Source organism: Erinaceus europaeus, chromosome 2, assembly GCF_950295315.1.
Source record: "Erinaceus europaeus chromosome 2, mEriEur2.1, whole genome shotgun sequence".
In the NCBI taxonomy this organism is placed as follows: domain Eukaryota; kingdom Metazoa; phylum Chordata; class Mammalia; order Eulipotyphla; family Erinaceidae; genus Erinaceus; species Erinaceus europaeus.
Window position 1 is genome coordinate 66571347 of NC_080163.1, and position 19503 is coordinate 66590849.

At 49.3% G+C, this 19503-nt stretch overlaps 1 protein-coding gene across 1 annotated transcript; it reads right to left on the minus strand.

Annotated features, from left to right (window-relative positions):
- Positions 1-15094: 15094 nt before the first annotated feature.
- Positions 15095-19485, minus strand: ZNF703 (zinc finger protein 703). The gene is made up of 2 exons (XM_007516689.2): positions 19036-19485; positions 15095-18044 (listed from the first exon to the last, which is right to left on the minus strand). The coding sequence occupies exons 1-2, from the start codon at positions 19264-19266 to the stop codon at positions 16521-16523; spliced, it is 1755 nt and encodes a 584-aa protein (XP_007516751.1). The 5' UTR covers positions 19267-19485; the 3' UTR covers positions 15095-16520.
- Between the last annotated feature and the right edge of the window lie 18 nt (positions 19486-19503).

Sequence of the window (19503 nt, forward strand, 5' to 3'; positions counted from 1 at the left end):
ACTGTCCAAAGTAATGGGCTTGCCACAGAGCTGCTGGCAAAACTAAACGAAACCTTGTGTGGAAATCGTTTGGCACTAGGGCTGAGTGGTAGTAGAGCACACACACTACCGTGCCCCTGGTCTCCACCTTCAGGGAAGAAGCATCATGAATGGTGGAGCAGTGTTGCAGGTATCTTTTCTTTTCTCTCCTTTTTAAAAAAATATTTATTTTCTCTTTTGTTGCCCTTGTTTTTCATTGTTGTTGTGGTTATTATTGTTGTTGTTGTTGTTGATGTCATTGTTAGATAGGACAGCTCTATTTCACCACTCGTGAAACTTTTCCTCTTGCAGGGAGGGACCAGGAGCTTGAACCTGGGTCCTTGTGCATGGCAGTGAATGAGCTTAACAAGGTGTGCTACCACTGGCCCTCCTCTCCTCCCCTCCCCTTTCCTCCCCTCCCCTTTCCTCCCCTTCCCTCCCCTCCCTTCCCTTCCCCTCCTCTCCCATCCTCTTTGCTTCTCTTCTTTTTGATAGAGACAAATTGAGAGGCAAGAGGGAGGTAGAGAAGGAGAGAGAGAGAGTGAGCGAGAGAAAGGCAGACATCTGAAGCACAGCTTCACCACTCATGAAGCTTCCTTATTATGTGGGGACCAGGGCTTGAACCCAAGTCCTTCCTCATAGTAATGTGTGATAGGCCCTTCCTTATGGTAATGTGTGCACTCTACTGGGTGCACCACTGCCTGACCCCCAACATATGTCTTTTTGACCTAACGTGTCACTCTTAGTGCGAGACCCACAGCTCTCCCACTGCTGTGACTTATGACCCGGAGGTACTTCTGTAACTAAGGGGCAGATTAATTATGGGCCAGCCCAGAGGAATGCTTTGTGAAGTATCACCTTGGTCACACTCCAGCACAGTCTCAGCTATTTAATCAAAACACTGATCTTGGTGCTTTATTTTTTTTTTCAAACTTTAAAAAATTATCTTTATTTATTTGACAGAGATGCAGAAATCGAGCGGGAAGGGGGTGGTAGAGAGGGAGAGAGACAGAGAGACACTTGCAGCACTACTTTACCACTCGCAAAGTCCTCCCCCCCTCCAGGTGGGGACTGGGGGTTTGAACCTGGGTCCTTGCATATTGTAACATGCCACATGTAGGTAACATGTAACATGTAGGTTCACCACCACCTGGCTCCTGATCTTGGTTCTCCTATGAAAGAAGTTTCCAGAGGTACCATGTCTCTTGTCACTTGACTTTAAACTGACCAAAGGAGGCATACAAAATAGCTCACCAGGACTGTGCATCTGCTTTGAGGTTTGAGTTTAGCCCCAGAAGTGAAGCCCCAGCAGCAACAACAGAAACAACAAAATCAAGGGGGCCAGGAAAGAGCTCACCCAATAAGCGTGCACCCTTGGCCATGTGTGAGATCCAGGTTCCAGCCCCTGGTACCATATGGAAGCACCATGTGAAAAGGAAGCGTCACAGGCAGCAGAGCAGTACTGTCATTTCTCTCCTTCTCTGTCTCTCACCCTCTATTGGAAAAAAAAAGATCAAAAGGGAGATGACCCAGGGTGGACCTGACCTAATCAGACAAGGCTTTCAGATGCTTCAGGCTTTTCCCTAGTTCAGAGACTCGAAATGTATTATGCTAGTAGAGGGATGGTCCCTTCCTGCCTGCTGGCCTCCAGGCTTCTGTCTGCTTAACTGGCCCCCACCATGCTGTATGTATGCCAGCAGCTTGCTCTACCATGTTACTGGTTTTGCTTCTCTCTTCAAACCCTGACTTGGACTATAATCCCTGTCAATCCAGGAGGAAGATGAAGTGTAATGAAAAGTAAGCCTTTCAAAGGCCCTGGGATTTAGGGATTTAATCTGCTACCAAAGCATAATCTAGCCTTTGCTGACCAGCACTAATAGTTTTGAATCCATCAGATGTTACTTAATTTACACATCAATCATCCACTAGGCCGTAAACTCCTTGAGGCCAGGGTCTTTTCTTTCTCAAAGATTTATTTCATTATGAGAGAGAGGGGAGGGGAGAGATTCGTATAAGACAGAAAGAAAGAGACAGAGGGAAACCAAAGAACCACTCTGGTACATGCAGTGCTGGGGATAGAACCGGGAACCTCAGGCATACACGTTCTTTACCAGTTAAACTGCTCCTCTAGCTGCTTTTCCATCTCTTTAAGCCCTAGAGAAGACCAGAGGACTTGATGTGTAACAGGCACCTGAATATTTATAGGCTGACTCAACCTCCGGACAGCTGTGTCTTAGTTTCTGGATGCCGGAAGCAGGACCAGTGGTGTTTAAACTCCCTGGAGTCAAGCATGGTCCCAGCACGTGCAGGCACATGGTGTAGACATTTTGCTGTGAAAGTTACCTTAATTCTGGCTGTTTACAGTTCATCTAGATACAAAGTCTGAAGTTATTTGACTTTGTACATATGGAGTTTTATAGTCAGAACTGGATTAGAGGCCTGGCTTTAGAACCCTTTAGCTGTGAGATCTGGGTATAATTCACGTGACCTCTCTATGTTTCAGTTTTCTTCTTCTTTTTTCATTATCTTTATTTATTGGATAGAGACAGCCAGAAATTGAGAGGGAAGGGGGTGATAGAGAGGGAGAGAGACAGAGAGATATCTGTAGCCCTGCTCACCACTCATGAAGATTCCCCCTTGCAGGTGGGGACCAGGGGTTTGAACTTGGGGTCCTTGTGTGCTGTAACATAGTCGCTCAACCAGGTGCATGAAAACCTGGTCCCTACGGAATGTGAGCTCAGATCTACAGGGATGCTGAGGTCACATAGGCTCCTAAGCTGAATATGGGCCCCAGATCACATCAACTCGATGGGGTTTACAGTCAACAATATTTATACCCCTTTCCCATATTTGGGAGCTACTCTCTTCCCTGATCAAGCTTTCTGGCCCTTTTCCCAGCCATGACATCGTCTCCCCAGACAATAACTTGGATCCACCTGCATATCAGATTTCAGGCTCAGGAAAACAAGCCAACAACACTAGTATAGCCACAGGCCCTTTGGAATATAACTAAAATATGCCTACTAGCTATCTATAAAATAGAGGACCCCCCAACTCTTCATTTGCACTATTCCAGCCTTTAGGTCCATGATTGATCAACAATTTGTTTGGCTTTGTATGTTAACTCTCTTTTCAACCACCAGGTTCCAGATGCTAGCAGGATGCTGACCAGACTTCCCTGGACAGACAACCCCACCAATGTGTCCTGGAGCTCCTCTTCCCCAGAGCCCTTCCTTACTAAGGAAAGAGAGAGGCAGGCTGGGAGTATGGATCTATCAGTCAACACCCATGTTCTGTGGGGAAGCAATTACAGAAGCCAGACCTTCAACCTTCTGCATCCCACAATGACCTTGGGTCCATATTCCCAGAGGGATAAAGAATAAGAAAGCTATCAGGGGAGGGGATGGGATACAGAGATCTGGTGGTGGGAATTGTGTGGAGTTGTACCCCTCTTATCCTATAGTTTTGTCAATGTTTCCTTTTTTTTCAAATTTATTTTTTAAGAAAGGATAAATTAACAAAACCATAGGATAGGAGGGGTACAACTCCACACAATTCCCACCACCCAATCTCCATATCCCACCCCCTCCCTTGATAGCTTTCCCATTCTCTATCCCTCTGGGAGCATGGACCCAGAGTCATTGTGGGCTGCAGAAGGTGGAAGGTCTGGCTTCTGTAATTGCTTCCCCACTGAACATGGGCGTTGACTGGTCGGTCCATACTCCCAGTCTGCCTCTCTCTTTCCCTAGGAGGGTGGGTCTCTGGGGAAGCAGAGCTCCAGGACACATTGGTGGGGTCTTCAGTCCAGGGAAGCCTGGCCGGCATCCTGATGGCATCTGGAACCTGGTGGCTGAAAAGAGAGTTAACATACAAAGCCAAAGAAATTGTTGAGCAATCATGGTGGACCCAAAGGTTGGAATAGATGAAGTGTTGGGGGGGTACTCACTGCAAACTCTAGTGTACTTCTGCTTTCAGGTATATATTTTGCAGTAGTTTATGGATACGTGTGAACATATGCTCTCTCTCACAGAACCTGGTGTATGTCTAGGTTTTGGGACTTTGTTAGAAAGTGAACCACCTGGGATGGAATTAGAGAATACTGTGAAAGGAAAGGTCTCACCTGAGTAATGAAGCTGAAGGGTTGTCATTCCACACCTGAAGTCTCTGGACACAGTCTGAGCTGAAGCATGTTGAGGTGGCAATCGTTGCTTTGGTTAGGTTGTGATCGGCGGATGCAATATTATTTGGTTTGGATTGGGAGATGCATACGGGAAAGTGGGCCCTATCCAAGGGTGCCAGGACTGAGGGAAGTAGGGGCTCTATAGTGAAGATGTGAGGTTCCTGCTGTCTTAGGGTTCAAAAAGACAATGGATAGTTATTGTTATCATCACATTATTTGGTAATTGGGTTAACTTTGAAAAGTCCTTTTGTTAGGGTTTGCTGTATAGTACCCAGTATCTTGTATATAGCTGTGCCACCTTTTGAGAGAGTCCGCATATCAAATACACAGCCTATATATTAAAAAGACTCAGTCTGTGTTTTAAAAACTTCAAGACATACAATTAATTTCCCCCTCTCATACTAATTAACTAGTGATTTATATGACTACACTTTACTAGGAGTATACATAAACACCATTCCCACCACCAAAAGACTGTGTCCCATCCCACTCCCCACCAGCCCAGGGAGCCGCATGTCTACCCCTCACCACAGGGTTTTTACTTTGTTGCCCTCAATGTTTCCTTTTTATAAATAAAATTTTTTAAAAAAGAAAACCTGGTCCCAGTTTCAGTTTTCTCATTAAAGGGAACTGGAGGTTTTCCAGAAGTCCTGAAGACCCAGTATATGTTATATACTTAACTGTTCTATGCCACATGCAAAAATAAACTTCTTGAGGTGCCTTAGTGCGTTTAGCCTCTCATTTCCATATACTTCTTTGGTGGTGCCACATTTGAGTTGTCAAAAATAAGGAAAGTGGAGTCATACAATTTCCTTATAGACTGAGTACAGACCTGTGCATGACACACACCACATGCACACACATTTACATGAACGGGACCCAGGAGTGCAGGCAGGATGCAGGGAAAGAGTAAAATCATTTCCCAAAGTGCTGCGTCCATTCTTAAACCTGGCTCTGATGCCAGCTCCTAAAGGGTCATTTTAAGTTCCAAAGAACTATAGAAATACCCACTGCCCACTCAGAGTAAAGTCTGCCCCATTGTGGTTTGATTTCTATCTTCTATTTATTTCTTCCCTTGCCAGCCCCCATTTTCCAAATGCAGTTGGCTGTGGCCTAAGAAACATATGATTCTTTTTTGTGGGTCTTGATTTAACCTCTCAGGAGTCTCAGCATTATTTCCCATAATGCTTTCTGACCCACTGAAACACCTGTATCCACTCGCATTTCATCAAGTGGATACTTGAATAATTTGCTGTGTTGGAAACCAGTTCTCTACGGGAGAAAAGTCCACATTATAGCATTCTTCTGTGGACACTCTACCTGCTCTGCATTATATGAGGTAAAGTCATGAGGCTTCGTTTTCTGGATTCCATACATAATGTCCTGAAAGGAACCTGTGAAGTGCGACCAGTGAATGAGATTCCTGATGGGCCCTGGCCACCCTAATCAGCATCTGATCACCAACAGTGCTTCTCCCTTCAAACATTTTATACACTCACAGACCATTCCAGTGACACTGAGTTCAACAACTTCATTTCTGAAACTGGAGGGGGTGGGGAGAGAAAGAAAGGGAGGGAAGGAGAGAGATTGGTTTCATTATTTAAACTCATACAACTATTACATTTTAGCACCAAAAAAAAAATCCAGTTTTTCTATTGCCCATTCAAATACTTTTTCCTTTTTCTTTCCTTTTCCTCTCCCTCCCTTCCTTCCTTCTTTCCTTCCTTGCCACTGTGGCTTTACCACTCTGAGACAACTTTTTCCTCAGATATATATATATATATATATATATATATATATATATATATATATATATATGGCATTATATGATGGGGGGGAATAGAGATAGAGGGAGAGAAAGAAAGATACCACAGGACTGAAGTTTCCTCCAGTGTGGTGTGAGCTGGGTTTGGACCTGAGTAGCACAGATGGTAAAGCAGATGCACTATCTAGGTGAAATATTTTGATGGCTCATATTTTTCCTTTCTTTTTATGCTATAAGTGTTTTATATAGAGACAGAGAGGCAGCGAGGCTGAGAAAGAAAGCTAATGGAAGAAACCATAGCACCAAAGTTCCCTTCAATGCAATTGGGTCTGGGCTCTAACCTGGGTCACACACATGGCAGAGCAGTGCTCAATCCAAGTGAGCTATTTTGCCAGATTTCTTCCTTTCTTTAGAAGAGATGTTTTATTCAGGGCCAGCAAGATAGCTTATTTGCTTAGTGCATTTGCTTTGTCATGTGCATGACCCAGGACTGAGCCCAGCCCCAACACACCAAAGGACTGTAGTAACTTTCTCCTCCGTCTGTGTTTTTATCTGAAAAAAAAATCAGCCTGGAGCAGTGAAACTCCAGTGACAAAAAAGATTCTTTTAAAATATCCTGGGAGTCAGGCGGTAGGGTAGTGGCTTAAGTGCAGATGGCACAAAGCACAAGAACCGGTGAAGGATCCCGATTTGAGCCCCCAGCTCCCCACCTGCAGGGGAGTTGCTTTACAAGCAGTGAAGCAGGTCTGCAGGTGTCTCTCTGTCTCTTTCCCTCTCTATCCCCCTCCCTTCTCAAATTCTCTCTGTCTCTATGCAGAATAAATAAATAAAATAAATATATTAAAAATATCCTTTTAGATTTATCTATTTATTTATGAAAGAGAAAGACCAAGCAAGAGAACTAGAGCACCACTCTGGCATATTTCATGTGGGAGATCAAACTCAGGACCTCATAGTTGAGACTCCAAAGCTTTATTCACTGCTTCCCCCGCAAGATTAGTAATTTTTAGAGAGAGAGAGAAAGAGACAGAGAAACAGACAGATAGAGAGACAAAGAGACCAGAGCCCTTCTCAGTTCTGGTATATAGCAGTGCTAGGGATTGAACCTGAGCAAGTCCCTTTCTTGAACACCCTGAGCTGCCTGCCTCCCTGGCCCCTTTTAGTACCCTTTCTCCTACATATACCATGACCAGACTTTCTTCTTTTTTTTTAAATTTATTTTTTATATAAGAAAGGATAAATTAACAAATCCATAGGGTAGGAGGGGTACAACTCCACACAATTCCCACCACCCAATCTCCATATCCACCCCCTCTCCTATAACTTTCCCATTCTCTATCCTTCTGGGAGCATGGATCCAGGGTCATTGTGGGTTGCAGAAGGTCTGACTTCTGTAATTGCTTCCCCGCTGAACATGGACGTTGACTGGTCGGTCTATACTCCCAGTCTGCCTTTCTCTTTCCCTAGTAGGGTGTGTCTCTGGGGAAGTGGAGCTCCAGGCCACATTGGTGGGGTCTTCAGTCCAGGGAAGCCTGGCCGGCATCCAGATGGCATCTGGAACCTGGTGACATTTCTAGTCGATGTGGTCGGAGCTCAGGCCACTAGCAGCTTCTCAGTTCGCCATCTTCCGGAAACTCCCTGACCAGACTTTCTGAACTTTCCAGGGCAATTCTAAAGTTTGCGAGCACACTAATTCTGTGTGTCTCCATTTGGAGGCTTATAAAATATGGACACTTTATTTTTCTCTCAGCCATGGAGCTCAAACAGTTTTCTTTTAAAGACAAGTTTCCCCATCTCATCTGTGATCCCAATCTACTGAAAGCTTGTCTTGTTTTAGGAAGTGTCAATAATGTTGGTGGTAGGCCAGCACCCTGGGGACACTTGCACAGGGCATCCATTTAAGAAGTACAGAACCACTTCCGCCCTTGGAAGGCTTGAGCCCACCTGGGAAAGCAGCTGTGGGAGGAAGTCAGAGAGGTGCTGCATGTATCTTTTGCTAAGCGTGTCCTTTGATCTCCTTTTGAAACAGAAATGTCTGATTCAGCACCTCTATTTCTAGGCCTCTCCCTACTGTGGAATGAAGACCTCATTTATCTTGCAGCCTCCAAAAGAAGCCTAGTCTAGGAAGGAAGCCTTCCAACAGATTGCAGTCTCATCAGAAGGAAGGTCCCTAGTGGAGCTGGGAAGTAATGCATCTGGTAGAGCACACATGTTACCAAGCACAAGGACACAGGTTCAAGAAGCTCGTCCCCATCTGGAGGGGGAGGGCTTCACAAGTGGTGAAGCAGTGCTGCAGGTCTCTCTTTTTCTCTCTCCATTTTATTTCCCTTCCCTCTCAATCTTTCTTTCTCATCGAGTAAAAGAAAAGGCCAAAAAAAAATTCACCAGGAGTGGTGGTTATCATAATCCTGGTGGCAATTAAACACACACACACACACACACACACACACACACACACACACACACACACACACACACACGGAGGGGGCAGGTGGTGGAAACCCTGGGTCCCCAACAGCAAGAAAGAAGCTCCGTGAACAGTGAAGCAGCACTGCAGGTGTCTTTCTTTCTCTCTCTTTTCCCATCACCACTCCCCTTTCCATTTCTCTCTGTTCTATCAAAAGATAATTAATTACTCAATTAAAAAAATAAAAAGGAGAATATCTTTAGCCTCACTTTCCCCCTCTCCCCCAGCTCCTGCGCTCAGCCACCTGGTCTGCCCAATTAGCACCATTCGGCAGCCCATCCTAATCCCACTGTCTGCACAGTGGCGGTTTAGCACTTTATCAGATTGGCATGAGTGCGGTCACAGATGCTGCTGCTCTGTACCCTAACTCAGGGCTGTGTCTTGACTCCCTCAATTAAACTCAGTGGAAATCTTGTCTGAGATCTCTTCTGTGTCTTATGACTTGCAGCCCCGTGCTGGACACTTAACATGGGCTCTATGCTACTTCGAGAGATAACTCAGCTGGCAGAGCACAAGACTGGCATGCCTGAGGCTCCCAGCTGGATTTCTAGCACCTCATGGAGTGAATTGGTGTTCTGATTTCTCTCTTTTTTTCCTGTGCAGCTCTGATCTTGTATGAAATAAATAAAGTTAATCTTAAGGGGGGGGGAAGATTCTGTAAATTGTTTGATTTTCGTAATTGGCCACCTGGAAGAATTAGCCCCCAGTACTGGAATTCTGTTCTTTTTTTTTTTTAAACACATTTATTTATTTATTTCCTTTTGTTGCCCTTGTTGTTTTATTGTTGTAGTTATTGATGTTGTTGTTTTGGATAGAACAGAAAGAAATGGAGAGAGGAGGGGAAGATAGAGGGGGAGAGAAAGATAGACACTTGCAGACCTGCTTCACCACTTGTGAAGCGACTCCCCTGTAGGTGGGGAGCCAGGGGCTCAAACTGGGATCCTTATGCTGGTCCTTGAGCTTTGTGCCACATGGGCTTAACCCACTGCACTACCACCCGACTCCCTGGAATTCTGTTTTTAAGCTACCACTTCTTGATTTGGGTCAGAAACAACAGTGTGGGTCTTTGTTATTTTAATTAGATTTTTTTTTTTTTATAAAGACAGATGGAAAGTGAAAGAAATCACAGCAATGAAATATCCTTCAATGCAGTGAGGGCTGGGCTTGGACCTGGGTCCCACACATGGCAAAGCAACACACTATCCATTAATGTTCCTTCCCTTTCCTTCTATCTTTCCCACCCTTTCTTTTTATTTTCCTCTTCCTTCCTCTCTTTAATTTTTGTACTCCATTATATATTTCACTGATTTTTTTTCATACCTTTCTTTCTTTCCCCCTTTCTCCCTCCCTCCCTCCCTCCTTTTCTTTTCTTTTCTTATATTTATTTTATTTATTTATTCCCTTTTATTGCCCTTGTTGTTTTATTGTTGTAGTTATTATTGTTGTTGTTGGATAGGACAGAGAGAAATGGAGAGAGGAGGGAAAGACAGAGAGGAGGAGAGAAAGACAGACACCCACAGACCTGCTTCACCGCCTGTGAAGCGACTCCCCTGCAGGTGGGGAGCCGGGGTTCGAACCGGGATCCTTATGCCGGTCCTTGTGCTTTGCGCCACCTGTGCTTAGCCCGCTGCACTACAGCCCGACTCCCTTCTTTTCTTTTCTTTTTTTTCTTTTCTTTTGTTTTCTTTTCTTTTCTTTTCTTTTCTTTTCAAACACTGCTCAGCTCTGGTTTATGGTCCTGCTGGGGATTGAACCTGGGACTTTAGCCTCAGGCATAAGACTCTCTTGCATAACCATTATGCTATCTCCCCATCCCTGACACACACTCTCCTAATGAGCTATTTCACCAGTGCAACAACATCATTATTCATGGAAAAATGAAATGCACAAGTAGAAAGAAGCAGACATCACTTGCATGGTTTTCTTCTCTCATGATTTTTAAAAGTTGAAACCAGGTCCAACTAGATAGCTCACCTAGAACTTTTGGTGCTTGAATATTCTCTCTCTTTTTCTGTTTGAAAAAGTTGGCCCCAAGGGGTATAACCCCAGAGAAATAGGGGGAGAAGAGGAGGAAGGGGAGGGGGAGGGGGGAACAACCCATGGCTTCTATCAGCTTCCCACATGCCCTGACCCTATTCCCGGCTCTAGTTCCCATTTTATTTCTTTATTTTTTCTTTGTTTTATTTGATAGGACAGAGAAAAATTGAGAGTGAAGGGGTGATAGAGAGGGAGAGACAGAAAGACACCTACAACACTGCTTCCCCCTTTGGGAAGCTTACTCCCTGCAGATAGGGAGCTGGGGGTGGGTAGGCATGAACCCAGGTTCTTGTGCCTCACTGGTTTGTTTTTACTCTGATCATGCAATAGGACTCCTTCTCAGACTCCCCCACCTCGCTGCTGGGTGCCTTTCCTGTACTTGGACCCAGTGGTTGACAGCTGGGTTTGGGGGGATTGGAGGAGAAAATGTGAGCCTGCTGAAAGAGGCAATAGGACAGGCTTTGTCCAGGGGCCCTGGTGAGGCTCCACTGACCTTGGAAGCTAGTGGCTAGGATCAACCCAGGGAGGGAGTTTCCTTTCCTACAGGTTTTTAATGTCTTCTTTGTTGGGGGGGGGGGGCAGGAGACTGAGCTACAGGGGGAAACTTCAGGCTGTTCCTCCCACTCCCCCATCTCCTGGAGAAAATGGTGCCTGCTTTTCCTGTTTAAACAGGGCGCACTTGTGAAGTGCCCTGACTTCGCACACACCAAGGCCCAGCAAGGGCTGCAATAAATCAATAGGAAAATAGAAGCTGCCAGTTAGACTAAACAAGTGCATTTGCAAAGACGGCTAGCCCTCATTAATCACTCTGACAGTCCTAAAAACACATTTCCCCTTTAATGACTGTATTTGGATAATCAGTGCTTTTTCCTCCTCAGTCAGAGTTTGAGTAACAGACAGCTGGTGTTATTACAGTCATTGGGGAGGGAGGGCTGGGATTAGGGTCCACGGAGAACCATCCACTGAGGTCTCCAAAAAAAAAAAAAAAACCCACACCAGGGTTGGCTACAAAGCTGTTGTTATGCGATAATGAGGGGGAGCTCTGTATTGCCATTGATGGCTCCTGAGCAGCCATGTGCAAGTTCCCCCCCAAACCTTGACACCCACCTGCATTATATGAATATAAAAGCCTCATGCCGTGTTTTATGAGCTTTGGCAGATTTAACCCAGGTTGGGGAGGCAGGCGCTTCTGCTCTGCATGTGTGTGTGTGTGTGTGTGTGTGTAGGGGGGGTGGGCAGTCTGGGGTGGCATTATGAAGATGGGTTGATGTGATTCGCTTTTATTTCCTTTAGGTGACTTTGGCTTTCAGGGGGAAAGTTTGAAACCCAGCACATTCCTCTTTATAAATGATGTAACACATTAATGCACAGCACATTATGAAAATGGTAATTCAAACCCATAGTGCTCCAAATTAAACCATACATTATCGGATGCACTCAACCATCTATTTGGTGAAAAGACAGGATGAATGAAATCAAATCAAACAGAAAACCTGAGTGCAGCTTCCCCTACAGAATGATTAATAACGTGCGGAGCTGTAGGATTGTTCTAAGACAAATTCCAAGGTAATTCAGACATACATCAGGAAAGAGCTAGCTCATATATTGAGAGCCATGACATGGCACTCTGACTGGGGCAAGACAATCATGGGTGTGTAAAAGAAGCAGAAACCTCACTTGGATAATGTTCTGCTTTATGATGTTTGCAACCCAGGTTCAAGTCCAGCTCCCATTGTATTGAAGGAAGCTTCAGTTCTGTGATCTCTTTCATTCGGTCTCTGCCTCTCTGTCTCTTAAAAGAAGGGAAAAGGGGGCGAGTGTGTGTGGGGGGAGCAAAATACTCCCCCCACCCTCCACTTGGGCTACAGATTTCTCAGGAGATGGAGGATGATTAGAAAGTTAAAAAGTTAACACCATGTAATTCTGTTTGTGTCAAACTTGTATCTGTGGACATGCCTCTCCCCTTGGCATTCTCCCCTCCCAAGACTGCCCACAAGGCTACAAAAATAACCAGGCCAGAGGTGTGAAACTATGACTCAGAGCCAGGAACATCCAGTGTCTCAAGTTCCAGCTCTGTGGCTTCCACGCTTCCTGGTACCTTGGGAACAGAGGCCCCATTTCTGATGCCTGGGAGAGATGGGGGATGGTGGGAGGGGGTAGAGCCTAGGAAAGAAGAGGCCAAGAAGAAGAAGATGGAGAAATCGAAGGTGGAGGTAACTGTTAAGGAACAGCTGCTGGATGAATTCATCATGCAAAGAACCAGTGGAGTGATCTCTATTAGAACTCTGAAGAGAATTCAGCTGATGAACAAACTCTCTACCAGCTAATTAAAACAACTGTGCTTCTTAGGAAAGTCACCAGTTGATAATGGGGAAGGGGGAAAGCTTCAGAATCAGCAGTGGGGTTCTCTAGATTACATCCCCACTCTTGGGAAGAAGCATAATGGTAGCTGGACAATTTGCCTAATCTACACAGGTTGCTAAATCATTCTAAACAGTGAAAGTCAGTCCATGGAAGAGTGTTTCTAATCTGCATGGTCACACTCCAGATGTAAGTCAGGGAGCTTTGGAAAAGTTTCTTTTGCTCAATGGAGAGTCTGTTAGAAGATACTACAAAGTCTTTTTTACTTTCTCCTGGCCCAACAAGAGGAGCCCTCTGGTCCTTAGGTAGGGAGGTCTGGAGACCATCAAGTTCAAGAAAGAGAAAGAGCTCACGTTCCCCTCTAGAGGGAGCCATTTCCAGCAATTTTAGCAAAAACTGGGGAGGGGGGGAAGCATGGGAGGGAAAGAGGACTTGAGAGGATTGAGAGAAAGGGAGATGGAAAAAAAAATGTCCATCAGCAAAAACCAAACACAGACCACAGGGGGGAAGAAAAAACAGAGGAAAAGAAAGACAAGAAGAAAGAAAGAAAGAAAGAAAGAAAGAGATAGGGAGGGAGAAAGAAAAAAGAGAAAGAACTAAAAGATTCTAGTGCTCTGGGAGATGACAAAATGGATAAAGCACTGGACTCTCAAACATGAGGTCCTGAGTTCAATCCCCAGCTGCACACATACCAGAGTGATGTCTGGTTCTTTCTCTCTCTTCTTTCTCATTAATAAATAAAATATTTAAAAAACCCTACGTTTCAGTTTTAATAGACTGAAAAAAATCAGAGGCTGGGGATTGCCCTGGACGACTTCTGTTCCCGTGTGCCCAGACACCCCGTCTCTTTTGTGAGACTCACGCAGATGTTCTTGCGTCATTTTCTGCAGGAGGAGCTTGACATTCTCTTGATTAAGAAAAGACTTTTGCCCAGGCGTGAAGACATGTGGGCACACTCCCAAACTCCCCAACCGAAACCCCCGCACGACACTTTATACTGAGGTAGGTAATCTGGAGGGAGGGGGGAGAGGGAGTGAAGCCCTGAGATTTTTCAAGTGGAGTTTGGGGGCTGGCTGAAAGCGAGGGCAGAGATGGCAACCCCACCTCCACCCCCCTGCTCTTGACCTCTGGGCGACTTTGGAAGCCAGTGGGCAGCCAAGAGCAGATAGAGCGCATGCCCCTCAGCAAACCTGAGCCAAAAAACTTCGGAGCAACAAGCACAAATTTCAAAGGCTGTACCGACGACGAGGTCACTGGAGGGCGGGGAAGGAAGGATGTTTTGAAGTGCACCCAGCAGGCAGCCCTGCGGGTCCCCAGGGTGGGCGAGCCCCGGGTGGTAGGGGGTCCTGCTGGGAGGAGGTGGTGGTGGTGGGGGGTGCTTCTGCGCCCGCAGCTGTTGGGAGCCAGCTAGCATCCAGCACCCAGGACCCCAGGGCACCCACGGGGTCCTGGAGGCGTATCTGTGCAGCGGAGAAGTGCCGTGGATTTCATTCCACTAACCCAATAAATGGCACCCCTGCACGCACGGGCCTTAAGATTTAGAAGCCACTGTTAGTCATTTAAACCCAAGAAAGCAGCGTCTGAGAGCTGCTTTAAAATCACCTTTCATATAGAAGTCTAGGGCGGGGGTGGGAGGTAGCAGGTGCTGATTGCTGGGATTGACAACCCAGAGCTGGCCTTGGGGAACCCAAACCTTTTGAAGCACCGCATCACAATAGATGCTTTTAGCCTTGAGGGTTTCAAGAAGTAAAGGCCGCACTGCCCTAGAGGAAATTCTCTTCCGTTTTGGGGGCGAGTCACAGGGAAGGTGAGGTCCTGGTAGGCGCCTGGCTCTCGTCTTTTGGTCACCAGGTGGCGCCAGAGGCACGTAGTCTTTGCTGGCTTTCAAGACTCATGGACGTCGCTGTTAGAATTTGAGCTGTGTCCTGGTTCCTTTCTTAACCCCAGTACCTGGAATCTAGGCCTAGAGGAAAATTCGTATTTACACACTCCCTCCACCCTGTCCCCAGGAATTCTTAAGACCTTTGAAGTGAGGCTGGAAACTAAATAACCAAGGGGGGGGGGGAGGCCGTTTAATGTTATTTGTACCTTTGGCAGAAGTTTTTCTCCTCCCCCACTTTTTTTTTTTTTTAAGAAAAGACATTAAACACATCTTTGAACAGAAATCCCAGAAGGAAACCATAAAGCATTTTAAACAAGATAAAAGGGCATCTGCTTAGGTATCTGGAGGTGGGGTGATGGGTGAGGCAAGAGAAACACCACGGTGTGAATATAGCCAAGTATTCCATTTATTAACAAAATAAGTCTTACCAAGGGAGAGCTCTATTCACCCCAAATAGCCCACCCCCCGCAGTCCCCTCCACCCTGCTGCTTAAGACCAGGCGCCTTCGGCGCCCCCAGTCATGGATGGAGGGCCCATTTAAGCCCACAACCAACTTTGGGGACTCCTTTGGGGGTTAGGCCTGGGAGGGGGGGTAATGGACTGCTGTGATTGTGTTCTCCCTGACTCCCCAACTTTCTCCCAATAGAACAGAACATGGCTATAATGCCTGCTGACCGCGCCTCTGGGCTGCTTGGGAGGGGTCTGTGGAGAATCACCCACCTAGTCCCTACCGCAGGAGGGGGACCTCTACCCCAATAATGAAGAGGAGAAAAAAAAACTGACTATAAAAGCACTTTGCAAAAGAGAAAGCAAAGTTTCATATCAGCAGGGCCTTCTGGGACTTTGAGTTGAATTGAATGAGCCCTACAGGTGCACACTGTTTGGGGCTGGGAAGAGTCTGAAAGGTAGAAAGGCCGTGTGTGTGTGTGTGTGTGTGTGTGTGTGTGTGTGTGTGAGAGAGAGAGAGAGAGAGAGAGATAGAGTGAGGGAGAGAGGCAGAGAAATTTGGCCCCCTCTGGAAAGTATATCCGTGGGGACAAGGCTCTCCATGCTTAGAGCAAGGTAGGAGGCCAAGCCTTTAATTGGGGTGAGGGTGTGGGGGGACAGGGTATAGATCAAAGACCAGAGGCATCACTGAGCACAGTCCCACATCAACAGCACCTGCCACCAAAGCTGCTCCCTGCACCCCCAAAAATGTGGTTAAAAAAAGTCCTCTGTTGCTTGTACAAAAGAAAATACAAACAAAACAAACAAACAGCAACAAAACAAAGCTGAACCTCAAATGGAAGGCAGCAGGAGGGAATGAAGGTGATACAGTAAAGAGAAGGGGGCAATGCAGTTTTAACCATTAAGAAGCATGCACAGAACTCCCCAGGAAGAGAAAGGAAAACAAACACAACAACCCAAGAATCCCAACTCTTCCCCCCTCACCTATCTCTTAAACCAAACCAAACCAATGCAAAAGAAAAAAAAAAACTTCTATCTATGAAAAAGAAAATAAAAAAGACAGGAAGAGGATGTAGGGAACATGTAGTTATTTGCGTGATTAATATTATTATGGGGGGAAAACAGACTTTTTTTTCATACCATTGACTCGTGTGGGCCATTAATGCACTTATATTCCCAGCTTGTAAGCTAACATTATAGTAAATAAATACACAGTCCGGTGGGGAGGATCTGGGCAGGGGGATCCCGGTAGGGTCAAGCAGTAGTGGAATTTGCAGCGGCAAGGCTTTTTGGGTAGGTGGGGAGAGAGGCAGATGTGGGGAGGCAGAGGCTGGGTGGGGTGGGATGGGAGGAAGAGTTGTAGTTACTGGTATCCAAGCGCGGAGGCTGAAGCTAGTCTCTGTCCATACAGGGCATATGGCGAGTAGTAGGGTCCGGCTGTGGGGAGTGAGGGCACTGCCAGGCCCCCAGCTGTGGGTAAGTGGCTCTTGCCATAGGGATGGTACCGGCTTAGTCCCAAAGTGTGTGGACTCCGCAATGACAAGGACCCGGGGCTGCCAGGGGTGGCCGGCGGGGGGAGGTGCAGGTGGCAGGAGGCAGCTGCTGCGGCAGCTGCAGCAGCGCTGCCCAGGCTCGAGGCCCCGGGATAGGCGGCCAGAAGTTTCTCTGCTCCCGGCAGGGCCGTGTGAGTCCGTAGGTGGCTGAGCAGCTCCTCGGAGGTGGCGAAGCGCTTGTCGCAAGGCCCGCTGGCAGCCACCCAGTTGCAGCTGTGTGGCAGCGGTTCGTTCTGCAGCATGAAGCCATAGGTGTAAAGTGGGTGGCCCGGGAGTGCGGCCTGGGCGGCGGTGGAGGACAGCGCGGCCGGCTGCAGTGGATGCCCAGGGTACACCAGCGGGTAGCCCCCCGCCTTCAGGCTGGGCCCCGACGGGTCGTGCGCGCTGCAGGTGGAGCAGCTGGAGCCGCCCAGGTGCGAGGCGCTGTGATAACCTCCCAGGCAGTAGGGGTCTCGGCATAATCCCTGCAGAAAGGAGGGCGGGGATGCCCCCGTGAGCGGGCTGGAGCTGGGGGGCTTACCGGGGGGCAGGCCCAGGCCCCCTGAGAGCTGGCCTCCCACGAGGCCAGACTTGCTAGGATCCAGGCCAGGCACGAACTGAGATGGGTAGCCGGCGTACGCGCCCACGATGGAGCCGTGGTAGCCTATGCTGGAGGGTGGCAGCGGGAACACTGAGTGGCCTGGCTTGTAGGGGGACACCGGGGCCACGTGGCCGGCCCCCACCAGCGCTGAGGGCGGTTCTGACTTGCGCCCAGAGGCCCCGGGCTCTGCCCCGCAGTGCGCGCTGGGCTCCCCGCTGCCGCCTCGGCTCACCGAGGCGGGTTCGGGGCTGGGCTTGGGCTCCAGGTCTTTTTTGTCCAGCTCGCTACTGCCGCTCTTGCAGTCGGGGTGGTGTGGGGAGCCGCCCCGGGAGCCACCGGGGGAGGAGGACGACGATGACGTGGAGACGGGTGCTCCATGCGGGGGGAAGGGTGTGCAGGCGGTGCTGGGGACCCTGAAGCCCGCCTTGTCTCCTGGGGACAAGGCAGAGGAGGAAGATGAGGAGGAGGAAGAGGTGGAGGACACGGAGGAGGAGCCGCTGTCTTTCCGGGAGTCGCCTCCGGGGCCCTTGGAATAGGGCTTGAAGCTGGACTTGTCCTCGGCCGGGGTCTCCCCCAGCTGCTTGAGCGCGGCGGATGCGGATGCGGAGGCCGAGCGGCCGGAGTCCTTCTCTGTCCCTAGCCCGTTGGCCGCGGCCGCCACCGAGTTGAGCTTGGACGAAGGCGGCGGGTCCGGCTTGCCGATCTGTGAGCAAGTCTGGGCCAGCAGCGCCAGCGGGCTCTTCTTGGCGTCCAGCTGTGGGGGACAGCAGCAAAGGGAGGAGGGGGAGGGTATGTGGTGAGACGAGGTGACCCACGGAGGAAGCCGGGGCGAGGGGTGGGGCTGCCCGGAGAAGAGTGTGGGTGCGGAGAGGTCTCTGGGAGAAGGCCGGAGAACCTGGGGCGCAACTGCGCCCGCCTGGCACACCCAGCCGATGGGAGCCCCTGTAGCGCAGAGACCACAGGAGCGCACCAGCCCAGGCGGCCGGAAAGCCCTCCACCAAAGGCCACTGCGGGAGGTTTTTTTTTTTTTTTTTTTTTTTCTCCTTCCTAGCAATGGGGACTGGGGGAAGGGCTGCTTACTTGCCGCTCTGTCCCTCTAATCCTTTTCTGGAGATCGAGGAGAAACTTCCTCCAGTTTGGGGAACTTCGCTTGGGACGGGTTTCGGTCGGTGGCGCCGCGGGGTAGGAGCCCGGAGCAGAGCAGTGGGGCTGGGGGTGGGCTGCTGCTGGCGCCCTCAGTCGCCCCCCTCCCCTCCCCCTGGGGAGGGGACCCCGGGAAGGGCAAGGAAGAAAGACTCGGAATCTCGAGCTCCTGGAGGCTCTAACCCGACGGGACAGGTGCGGGTGGGACCCGGTGGACCCAGGCTTCAAAGAGAATAAAGCCCGGGTTGGGTTGGGTTAGGGCGGGTGTGTGTGTGTGTGGGGGGGGGAGGGAAGGCCGTACGGAAGAGGCCCTGGAGAGATGAATTACCTCTTGCCTGGAAAATGAGTGCGGAGGAAAAGTAAAGGACCTAGTGGAGACTCCAGGAGCATAGCAAACACACAGCTCCGAAGAGCGGGCGTGTAAGTGGGGACCTTGCAGGGGGAGACGGTGGGCTCCGATCGCTCCTGTCTCCAGTCCTTTGTCACCCCGTCCGCCAGCGTGGCCAGACCTGGGTGTCCTGGGGTGGGGGGCGGCTCAGGTAGAGCCTACCGGGGTAGGTGGGTAGGTGGGGCGGCGCTGGGCAGGCAGACACCGAACTGACCTCAATGGGGCTGACGGGAGTGGAGGACAGCGGCTGCAGGTACTCCGGGTGCAGGAGGTGACCGGTGTGAGCACTCAGCATCTTCAGGACCCGGATAGGGAGCCGGTTCGCCTGGCGCAGGGGGTCCGCGGGGGGTAAGAGGGACACCGCCGGCCTCTTCCCGCCGCCGCCGCTGCCGCTGCCGCTGCTTTCGGGTGTCCTTGGGTTAGATCCAGCGGGCGAATCGCTCATTTGGAGGAGGCAGCGCCACTGGGGGGGAGGCGGGGAGGGAGGGGGAGCACCGGGGAGACGAGCTCCTGGGGCGGGTGGGCTCGCTCCGCAGCGCCGAGCGTGGTGCAGCAGCAGCAGCTGCAGCAGGGGCTGCGCCTCCACCCCTCCTCCACCGCCGCTGCCGCCGCCGCCGCCGCCGCCGCCGCCGCCGCCGCCGCAGCTAACCCGGGCGAGCAGCACAAAAACCTTCGCCTTCCG